This window comes from Gekko japonicus, unplaced genomic scaffold (assembly GCF_001447785.1).
Source record: "Gekko japonicus isolate JY-2015 unplaced genomic scaffold, Gekko_japonicus_V1.1 scaffold3182, whole genome shotgun sequence".
NCBI classification, from domain to species: domain Eukaryota; kingdom Metazoa; phylum Chordata; class Lepidosauria; order Squamata; family Gekkonidae; genus Gekko; species Gekko japonicus.
Genome location: NW_015176544.1, coordinates 141,970 through 153,851, shown reverse-complemented (window position 1 = coordinate 153,851; position 11,882 = coordinate 141,970). Strand labels below are relative to the sequence as shown.

Sequence of the window (11,882 nt, the reverse complement as noted above, 5' to 3'; positions counted from 1 at the left end):
TGGCCTCAAGGGAAGAAGTTTGAGAACAAAGCTGAAAACCCAAAAGGCTGCACAGGACCTTCCATGTGCAGACAGGGGCTTTTCAGAACCTCTCTTCCTACCACAGTCCTTTGCCCCACATCCCAAAAAACCCCAACACACTTAAGCACGGAGGTCTTTTCCAAGTGGCATCATGCATTAGTGTTGTGGGGGTACACATGTATAGGGATTGCTGAATCCCTGTTAAAAATGTATACCTTTAATATGTATCTTTTGTAGCTCAAGAAGTCTCACACATTTGCCAGAATATCTAGTTTTTGAAGTCATTTTAAAACACAATTACGGATTAAAAAGAACACGTCGCTAGAATCAAGGTCCCTTTAAACTTTACATTTTTATTACAATCTGCCTGCTCCTCCAGGAAACAAACAATGAACTTTCTCTTTTTCTTTCATGGAAAAAAAATGTTAAGTGACCCAGAGGAGGTGCAATGTTGTATCAATGCCAAAAGAGAAAAGCAGGCTTAAAACAAGAGGGCATCCAAAACTGGAAAAGGGGATGGGGAGAATACAAGCATATTAGAAAAACATACAAATTAATAAAAATCTAATTTCTTCCACTATTTCAACCATTTTCACAGCCAACAGATGAACTCAATACAAAAATGAATTTACAAGGTCACCTTCCAGAATAAAATCCACTTTAGAAAGACAGTTCATTATGTATTTTAAGATCATTCTAGCCGTATTTGTTCAGGAAAATGCTTCTGTACAGCTTTATGCTTTCCTTTCATTACTTGCATGAGAACAATGCGCAAACTAATACTGTGGCTAAAATTATCATTTAGCCTAACACGCCTACTGAAGGTTCATCTTTTAACTATAGTCTGAGAAGGCTTCAGTCAATTAGGAACAATGCTTGCAACCATTCCTATGAAAGGGAGCAGTGTTGTGAACTTCACATTTCCTATTTCAGATGCGGAGAGAGAATTACTGCCAGGTTTATACAATAGTAATGTTTATTTACAGAAATATGTATTAAAATTGCTCTATTCGCTTGGTTTAAATTATCTAATTAGTCATATGATGCTGCTGTTGTGAATGGCTCAGGAGATTTATGTGGCTCAAGAGAAAGGTTAACAGCAAACGGATGGGAGAAGAGCCTAAATTTGGAGGGGGAGGTCTTAGTGACAAACTCCTCCTTTGCCTTCTTGATGAATTTCTTGAACTATGACTCTATAGCACCAAACATACTGGAAGAAGCTAAAATGCTCATCAGCTCTCTAGCAAATAAGTCATCACCACCTGGTGCTGGGGATATGGAAGAAGCACAATGGCCCTGCATGGAGAGAATATCGTCTATGGATCCTGATCACCAAGTTAATACAGGGAGAGGACGGCTGGCAAAGAACAAGGTTTCCTGCAGCACTTGCAGGCTATGACTGGAGATTCATGCTATAACCCACAATGTACTTTTAAAGCACATAATTGTGTACTGAACGTGTTCTCTGTATTAAGGGAAAATTTGTCAAACACCAGTATTTGTGAGATGGAAATCATCATACCTGAATCTTCAGCCTGACCACCATATTGAAGAATCCTGAAACACATAGGGCTGCCAAGGTATGGGTTGAATAATCAATGTAGGAAGGGCAAGAAAACAATTTTTGTATATTTTCTTTGATTTTATTTGAAATCTAATTCAAGTTGTCAAAGCTACAAAAAAAGGAAGGGGGGGGGGACAACTGTGTTGTTTTTTTGCTAAGTCACAACGTTCTAAAACAAAATACCACTACTGCCAGCAGATCAGTTACACACATTTCAGATGAAGTTTCTAAACACAAAATTTCATCATGGGAAGTAGCCACAATGAAGGAATTTTGTACAATATAAAACAATGACAGGTCTACTGACGCAGTTACTCATGAGTATACACGTGCATTCACAAAAAAATTAGGAATGCTTTTTGTGTTTTGTTTTTAAAACAGACTGTTCAGGCACAAAAACAAAACCGCATTTCCAGTAAATGACAGCATAAAAATTAACAGTTTGTCAGTGTTTACTCTTCTTTGACTTCTTGTGGGATCTGTGTGGAGAGCGGGACTGAGACCTGGATTTTTTCCCTGACTTTTTAGGTGACCTGGATCGTGACCTCCTTGATCTTTTGGGTGTCCTTGAGCCAGATGGTGATCTGAAATAAAAACTGGCACACGTCAACAATGTACAAGCTGCACTCCTCAATGAATTTATGCAATACAAAAAACACAAAAAGCAAATAAGTAACTGTATACTAAAGCAAGAGTAACTCTCAGATGTGTATTCATGACACTTCTCTCCAAATGATGTCACCAAGTACCACAGAATTGAACAGCACTCGTTTTCTAATGCTGGTTAACCAGTCAAGACACAAACCATGCCCCAATATCCATCCCACCCAGTTTTTAAAAATTTCATTTCTTTCTGCTAGTATTGATTCCATGTGTCGTCAAAATCAGGCTGAGTAGGGTGCAGTTTTTACCAAGTAGATTTTAACTGAACCCTAGCAATTATATGTAAAGGAAAACAAACAGCAAATGCTATCTGTACCTTTTTACTGCCTTAAAAGAACCTCATCTTAAATCAATGCCATGCTCTATGTGTATGTACAGCCATTCTATGACCTTTGGGGAGGATGGCTATACAAACCTATTCATCTTGCCACTAACATTGTGAGAACTTTAGAATATACATTGAGCTAGGAGATACTAGACTTATTTATTTAGATTCCATCTCATCTAAAAGGGATGGATTAGTCTAAAATATATTTAAAATTCTTCCCTGTCCCAGAAGCTCATAACTGGAATTACATCAACCCATACCCACTCCATTTATTTTCTGCTTTCTCTTACAGACATGTACCAATCTACTCTGCTTCCAGAATTTCCAGTTAACTCTCAAAATATCAACACTCAGACTCCCCTACCTAATGTGCACTTACTATCTGACTGGGTTAGAACCCACTCACTCCTTTCTTTCCTTAAACATTGCAGCATGCCCCACCCCGCCCCACCCTCAAAGGACTGGGGCTCAGCACAAATTTTTCCTTTTGCCCAATCATCTCCAAGAGCCAAGTAATTGTTAGCGCAGAGACTTTCCTATGGCATCTATCAGGAGGTATTTTGACAGTTGTCATGATTAAGACTGAACCTGTTACAGTGTATGGTGTGTACAGAATTCATACCTTAAGTAGTGACTAGAAAACATGGAAGAGCAAGTCAACTGAAACTAACCAATGGGAAGCAACATTAATTATCAGAAGGGTCTCAACAAAGTCTAATAAGGGCTTTGGGATAACAGTCAATTGAGCAATGCCTGAATTAATCCTCCATACAGAGACCTGATGTGAAACCACTAGGATGCACACAATCCCATTAAATGAATTCTCCTAGAGATACAACTATACAGAAAAGAAGGCTCATATCACTTGTAGCCTTCATTAATGAATCAGGGGGTCCTCATTTATACCTGGCAGCTGCATTCTATTAACAGTGGGCATTTCCCCAGGTTTCTTAGAACTAATAAGGTGAACAACCAACAAGCAAAACAGCGTAGACTGGCATGCCCTTCTCAAAATAACCACTATAACACGTCACTGCATAAAAATCCCAGACCAATTCAGTTTACCTTTTGGCTTTTTTACTGGCATCTCTGGGTGAATCTTTGTGAGAGGACCGGGAACGTGAGCTTTCTTTGTGGGATCTTTCAGATCGCTCTGAGCGTTCTGATTTTGGTGACGGTGATTTTGCTCTCCTACTTCCACTGCTGCGGGATGGACTGGGTGATGTGCTGTGCCGCCTTTTCCTTTTGAAAGAGCAGCAGAAGTTATGACCGATCACACATAGATTTCCATAGCTATATTATGCACAAACTGTTCTCCAGCCTGTGATTAATTGCCCTAAATTACTTCTTGTCAAGTGGCCATATTTCAAACCACAGATAAATTAGTTGACTGATTACTATTCAGCACTAAAAGCTAATACCCTTTATCACTCAGATTGTCACAAAAAGCATTATGATAATCAGCCTTGCTTAAAAGAACAACATAACACAAAAAGATATGCTTGGAAGTATTATGCTAGTGGCTGATGTTTTACATTCTACAATTAAGACATATTAGTTTCTGTTACCAGAAAATCTAGGTTTTATTATTAAAACAGCTCATTTCTAGGGTTCAAACTATCAACAAGATACTTTAAAAGTAATTACTAATTCCATACCTCTCTTTTCTTGTTGGTGTACTTTCTTCTTTTTCCTTCTTCTCTTTAGATCTGGATTCAGATTTTTCTTTATCTTTCTTGTCTCTTTCTCTCTCCCTCTCCTGCTCCTTTTCCTTTTCCTAGATCATTACAAGTCATTCAACATTTTAATTAGTTTAGGAGTCAACATATACCATTAAGTAAACCTGCTACTAAGTCAAATTTTAAAATTAAACCAACAAGAAAAACAGGTTGCTTACTTGTAACTGGTGATCTTCGAGTGGTCATCTGTGCATTCACACCCATGGGATTCAGTGCGTACACGCTGGATCGATCGGTGCTGTAGCAAGCTCTTTTAACAGATTTTCACGCCCAGACCTCGGGCATGCACAGGAACCCCACTGTGCATGCCCAGAGGGGAGGGCGTGGACATCCCGCCAGTTCCTTCAAACCGCCGCAGATCAACCCCTATTGCAAATGTAGAAACTGACAGCAGCGGGGAAGGCGGGTGGGTGGTGTGAATGCACAGACGACCACTCGAAGATCACCAGTTACAGGTAAGCAACCTGTTTATCTTCGACGTGGTCTCTGTGCTTCACACCCATGGGAGATTAGCGGGCAGTGGTCTACCTGGAGGAGGGTGCTGGCAGGTCCTTTACTGTGTAGCTGAAGATAGAATGTGACGTCACAAGTTCTTACGGTGTTCTTATGGACATCTAGGGCGTAGTGCCTAATGAAGGTGTTAGGCGTGGCCCACGTAGCAGCCTTGCAAATGTCCGTCAGTGGCAGTCGCGACAGCTCTGGTAGAATGAGCCCTGATAGGGCCAGGCAATGGCTGTTTGGCGATCAGGTAACATAGACGGATGAGACCCACAATCCACTTTGACAGGCGTTGCGCCGTGATGCGAGTACCCAGCCATGCTGACGCGTAAGAGATGAACAGTTGTGAGTCTCGTCTAGTTGGGTGTGTTCTATTGAGGTAGAACAGGAGAGCCCGCTTCACATCTAAAGTGTGTAATAGCTTGTCTTCCGCTGATGTTGGATTTGGGAAGAAATCAGGGAGGAAAACCTCCGCCTGCAGGTGGAACTCTGACACCACCTTCGGCAGGAAGGAGACGTCTGGGACGAGGCGGACTCCGTCTGGCAAAAACGACAGGTAAGGTGTATCGTGCCGGAAAGCCAATATTTCTCCCATTCGTCTAGCTGAGGTGACAGCAATTAAAAAGGCCGTTTTCCATGCTAGAAGTTTGAGGTCGCATGTTGCGAGCGGCTCAAAGGGCTTCCTCGTGAGCTGGCGGAGAACTAGAGGAAGGTCCCAGGGAACGACCAGAGTTTTGACAGGAGGGTAGAGATGCAATAAACCTTTTAAAAAACGTTTCGAAAACAGATGGGAAAACAGTGAGCATCCGTCAACTGGAATATGGTAGGCCGAAAGGGCCGCCAAATAAACTCGTAATGATGAATGGGAAAGTCCCGAGTCAGCTAGGGAGAGGAAGAATTGGAAAACTCGAGGGGCGTCATCACCTAGGGAAGAACAGAACCTTCACCGTTTATAATGGTAGGACTTCGGTGTAGTAGGTTTCCTGGAATTCAATAGAACGTTCGGGAGGCACTTTAAGAGCATCACCCAGTGCAGCCACCGCTACTTTCCCCTTCTTTGCCGCCTTAAGGGGTTTGGAAGAGCCCTTCTTTGCGGACTTTTGCTCCTTACTTGGGCTGGACTTCTTTTTCACCGGCGTGGAAGCGGAGGATTGCGCCTTCGATGCCGGAGGCTTCTGTGTCAGTTGTCCGATATTGGAGGCAGGCCTTGATGATGGAGCCGTTGATGTTGATGGTTTCTCAGCGTCCATCGCTGAGGAAGGATGTAGAGCCAATTCTAGCAGGGCCACTTTAAGGCGCGCAGCTCGGTTTTTTCGGGTCTGGTTTGAAAAGCGAGCACAGTGGCGACAGGATTCGGGTTGATGAGACTCTCGGAGACAAAGTATTCAAAGGGTATGATGGTCAGGAGGAGCAAGTTTACTACCACAACCCTTGCACCTATTAAAAAAGCCCCACTTCTTCTCCATAAAACCAAAATGAAGAAGAAAGAAGGGGGGGCAGCCTGAAGGCCCGACTAAGGTAAAGCGGCAACCTCCCCCTCAGCAGAAAATAAAAGGGGTTTTTTTAGTTTTTTGAAAGAACAACGAAGAAAAGGAATAAACTGAGGAAAAAATCCAAAGAGCCGTGAGGCAAAAAGCCCCAAAAAAGCGAACCGATCAGACCGACGAAGTAAAAGGTCTTTCCAACGCAGCGGTAAGAAAGGAACTGGCGGGATGTCCGCGCCCTCCCCTCTGGGCATGCGCGGTGGGGTTCCTGCGCATGCCCGAGGTCTGGGCGCGAAAATCCGTTAAAAGAGCTTGTTACAGCACCGATCGATCCAGCGTGTGCACACTGAATCCCATGGGTGTGAACCACAGAGACCACGTCAACGATCTAGTAATTATTAGACAGTAACAGTTTTACGACACTATAACTTAAACAGTCTTTATTCAGACATGAAATATGCTATTAACTATTGCTGTAATTTTACCCACAGTCATTCTGGTTTTCAGCATCTTTGGATCAGAACTTTAAAACATTCCTATGACAGCTTTTCACCCAATTCAGGGTCCCCAAGGTGGCAAACAAATGTTTTAACAAGACATTAAAACACATTTAAAATCCAAATATACATAAAATATTTAGAAGAATTAAACATAAACACAAAAATATATATAAACATAAAAGCAAAAAGGGAGAAGGGCTAATAAGAGTTAGTGAGTTAATGCCAAACAAAACAAAAGTCTTCACTTGCTGGCAAAAGACAATGACAAGAGGGGGAGAGAACCTGTGGAAGGAGTTCCAAAGTTTTGGCACCACAACTAAGTAGGCCCCGTTCTCAGGTTGTTACCCATCTAGCCTCAGTTGGCAGGGGCATCCAAAGCAGGGCCTCTGAAGATGACCAGAATGGCTGGGTAGGTTCAGAGTAAATATGATAGCCCCAAGCCATCTAGGTCTTTAAAGGTCAATACTGGTGGAACGAGCTCCTGGAAAAGATCAGGGCCCTGCGGGACCTATTACAATTCCGCAGGGCCTGTAAGACGGAGCTCTTCCGCCAGGCCTTTAAATAGGAGCCGCCACTACTGTTGCCATCAATGAGCCTATCAAATTTCTGGATCCTAGGACTGGCCCAGAAGTATCGCTAGGCCCATCGGCTCGTGGGATGATGATCAGACAAACAACATGGATTTAGATCTGAAAGCATGCCATCAAATGTTTTAGCACTGCGAGCACTTTATTGCTAATTGTTAATTACATGTATATGAATATGTATTTTATGTAGATTTAAATTTTTATAGTTATGCCAACTAGGTACATTGTACCGCTTCTGTTAGCCGCCCTGAGCCTGTTCGCAGGATGGGCGGGGTATAAATATAATAAATAAATAAATACTTGCACCCTGAATTTGGACCAGAAGCAAACTGGGAGCTAGCGTAGATGGAACAAGACTGAACTACATTGCCCTATTATGTTTCTTTATTTAAAACCATCTTTCCACCCATTTGGGAGTCCCTACGGTGGCAAGCAACAAAAACATTAAAACAAGATTAAACACATGTAAGTATATAAAACAAATAAAACACAAATGCATAAACAGGAGGAAGAGTCAATAAAAATCAGAGAGGGAACGCCAAACAAAACAGAAGACAATGACAGAAGTGGATAGACGACTATCCCTGAGGAGGGAATTGCATAATTATGGGTATCACAACCAAGCAAGCCCTTTCTTGAGTTGTCACTGATCTAGCCTTAGATGGTGGGGACACCTGAAGTAGGGCCACTGAGGATGACCAGACAAAAACCCATTTTTAAAGGCAGTGGATTAGATCCAAATTCCTTTTCCTGTGACCAGAAAGGTATGTCTGCTCAATCTTTATCCCCCGTTGCCACTACAGACACCCCACACATACATTGTATCTCGCACTGTCCCCAAGGGTCCCCTGAAGCACAGGACCCAGAGTGGAAACAGGGAAGCAGAAAAGATCCACTGCATAACTGGAGGATTCCCTGTGGTTCTTTGGCTCTAACCCACTGTGTTAAAACTGGGTTTTTATTGCCAACACTTTACAGGCAGACTGCAAGTATCCCCTTTAAAACATTTCCACTGCAAAAACTGATATTCCCCAAAGAATTACACAGCAGTAGATCCCAAAGTAGGAGCTGCAGTGGCTCAAGTGGTTAAGACGCTGAACTGCAGGCTGTGGAAGGTCGGTAGTTCAGCAGTTCGAGACCCGAGTGTGCCGCATGACGGAGTGAGCTCCCGTCTCTAGTTCCAGCTCCTGCCAACCTGGCAGTTCGAAAGCAAGAAATTGCAAGTAGATAAATAGGTACCACTTCAGTGGGAAGGTAACAGCGTTCTGTGCACCTTGGTGTTTAGTCATGCCGGCCACATGACCACGGAAATGTCTTCAGACAGCGCTGGCTCTTCGGCTTTGAAATGGAGATGAGCACCGCAACCCTAGAGTCGGATTTGACTGGCTTTTGAGAAAGGGAACCTTTACCTTTAGATCCCAAACTATGTGATTTGTATCATATATAATTTAATATTTGTACATACTTAAAGCATAATAAAATCTTGTGTCATATTCTATACACTCACAGTAAACTTTCAGTTCAGTTCTACAGTAAAACAAATACCTTCTCCCCCTGGGGAAAGCAAATTTAAGATCTTTCACATGCATACAGGAACAGATGAGCATAGTTATCTGAACAAGGCCAGAACCCTAAATGGGCAAACTGCTAGAAGTTCTATAGCCACCTGTCCTTGAAAATATTACCCAGCGCAATGTTAGATCAGTACAATTCACTATGTACACCCTGAAAATTTATGTAACATTATCTATTTGAAAGAGACCTGTTTGAGAGTTAACACACAGCACCACCACTATAATGGGAGGATCCCACCAATTCACAGAAATAGTGTTTACAGCTGAATAATATAAAGAGTTAAATAACTGCTACAGTTATGGTTTTATTTTTAAGAGGCTCGCGGTAATATTACTCCATGAAATTTAGCAGAAGATAGGAAGACGCCTTACATGTCAATTATACATAAGGTCCTCTGCTTGAACACACTAAATAAATCAAATCTACAGTCACTATCTACCAAAGCACCTGCGGATCAATATGCTGCAATAGCAAACCAATTTCCTAGAAGCAACCTGCATTGCTTCCCTCCCATAATATTACCTCCACACTTGATAAATGCCACATGCAGCATAGGATGGCTACATTTCTGCAACACTTGAACACGTGATAGGAAAACACACCGGGGAAGCTCTGGGTCTACAGTAGCACTACACTAAGTCCTAAACAAACAAGGCCAGTTCTCAGAAAGCACAAGCCCAGGGAACAAGCACTGTTTGCTTGCGCAGCACAAACTGAAAATCTCACCTCATCATACAAGAGTGTAACTTACAAGGTTTTTATCGATCCAGCATCACAGGACTTGGTGGAGATAATTGTAAATTGAGTCATGCTGGAGTGTGAACACCAAACTAAACTCATAACACAAACCGGGGTACATGATGGGCCTCTTACATGCAATTGATATTTTCTATACAAAGAACTTTTGAGCACCAAAAGTGGGAGGGTACACTAAAAACAAGCAAATATTATAGAGCTGCCAGATAAATGTATATTCTACAGCTTCACAGTCAGAACTTCCTCTTAGACTTTGTGGCATTTTCCCTGTATATTTTAAAATAATATAAAAGAGTCAACAATTAACTAACTGAAATTCAAGAACACCCGAGAAAGAGAAGAGAAGAGAAGAGAAGAGAAGAGAAGAGAAGAGAAGAGAAGAGAAGAGAAGAGAAGAGAAGAGAAGAGAAGAGAAGAGAAGAGAAGAGAAGAGAAGAGAAGAGAAGAGAAGAGAAGAGAAGAGAAGAGAAGAGAAGAGAAGAGAAGAGAAGAGAAGAGAAGAGACTGGATTTATACCCCACCCTTCACTACCCAAAGGAGTCTCAGAGCGGCTTACAAACTCCTTTCCCTTCCCCTCCCCACAACAGACACCCTGTGAGGTAGGTGGGGCTGAGAGAGCTCTGACACAAACTGCTCTTTTTCAAGGACAGCTCTTATCAGAGCTATGGCTTGCCCAAGGTCATCCAGACAGGTGCAAGGGGAGGAGTGGGGAATCAAACCCGGTTCTCCCAGATTAGAGTCCACCACTCTTAACCACTACACCAAACTGACACACAAACAAAGAGATGGCTGGATGTGTTCAAATACTACACTAATTTCTGAAGCCCTTAAGTCCTTTTTCTCATTATATTTTTAAGAGTCACAGAAAATATTTAAATGGGTCTTTAAAACACTAACATCTGCATGTAAGCACACACATATATATATGGTCCCCTGCTATCACTACTGTGTATCACTGCCCATAAGTAAACCTGCCAGGGAACCAGTACAGGATAAAAATGTACACTGTGCAGTAGAAGAAGGCCTGTTTCCTACTGCCCAATGTATAAAATAGCCCTCCATACAGATATAGGAAAGCCACCGGGTATAAGCAAAAACATATAGCATCATGAATAGCACTGCTTACTCTCTGGAGCAGCTTATCTCTGTAGTGTTCAACCTGTTCCTGAAAACTCTGTCCCAGCTTCTTGGGCCTTTTTCCAGATTCCAATTCGTCCTGAAACTTCATGACCTTCAGCTGTGAAAACACAAACATTTAATACATTTAAGAAGAGTTACCTGCTAAAGCAATAACCTATAGGTTAGATGTGTTATTAGCTTGGGACCCTTAAAGGTCAAAGCAGACATTCTGTACAATTCTCTTCAACAACAGTCTGAGCAGTAGAAAAGAGCAAGAGTCCAGTAGCACCTTAGCTGCATCTGAAGAAGTGAGCAGTGACTCACGAAAGCTCATCCCCTGCCACATATTTTGTCAGTCTTTAAGGTGCTACTGGGACTCTTGCTCTTTTCTACTGCTACGGACAGATTAACACGGCAAGAAGAAGAAGAAGAAAGAAGAAGAAGAAGAAGAAAGAAGAAGAAGAAGAAGAAAGAAGAAGAAGAAGAAGAAAGAAGAAGAAGAAGAAGAAAGAAGAAGAAGAAGAAGAAAGAAGAAGAAGAAGAAGAAAGAAGAAGAAGAAGAAGAAAGAAGAAGAAGAAGAAGAAAGAAGAAGAAGAAGAAGAAAGAAGAAGAAGAAGAAGAAAGAAGAAGAAGAAGAAGAAAGAAGAAGAAGAAGAAGAAAGAAGAAGAAGAAGAAGAAAGAAGAAGAAGAAGAAGAAAGAAGAAGAAGAAGAAGAAGAAAGAAGAAGAAGAAGAAGAAGAAAGAAGAAGAAGAAGAAGAAGAAAGAAGAAGAAGAAGAAGAAGAAAGAAGAAGAAGAAGAAGAAGAAAGAAGAAGAAGAAGAAGAAGAAAGAAGAAGAAGAAGAAGAAGAAAGAAGAAGAAGAAGAAGAAGAAAGAAGAAGAAGAAGAAGAAGAAAGAAGAAGAAGAAGAAGAAGAAAGAAGAAGAAGAAGAAGAAGAAAGAAGAAGAAGAAGAAGAAGAAAGAAGAAGAAGAAGAAGAAGAAAGAAGAAGAAGAAGAAGAAGAAAGAAGAAGAAGAAGAAGAAGAAAGAAGAAGAAGAAGAAGAA

General features: G+C 41.7%; 1 protein-coding gene across 3 annotated transcripts in view; it reads right to left on the bottom strand.

Moving 5' to 3' along the window:
* Positions 1-460: 460 nt before the first annotated feature.
* U2SURP (U2 snRNP-associated SURP domain containing) overlaps positions 461-11,882 on the bottom strand; it is a 51,423-nt gene continuing 40,001 nt past the window's right edge. For all 3 annotated transcript variants that reach the window (XM_015427465.1, XM_015427467.1, XM_015427466.1), the window contains exons 24-27: positions 10,842-10,952; positions 4,235-4,353; positions 3,642-3,818; positions 461-2,169 (exon numbers count right to left, since the gene is read on the bottom strand). In XM_015427465.1, coding sequence (XP_015282951.1) covers positions 2,031-2,169; positions 3,642-3,818; positions 4,235-4,353; positions 10,842-10,952 — 546 coding nt within the window. In that variant the 3' untranslated portion in view covers positions 461-2,030. The remainder of the gene's footprint in view (positions 2,170-3,641; positions 3,819-4,234; positions 4,354-10,841; positions 10,953-11,882) is intronic.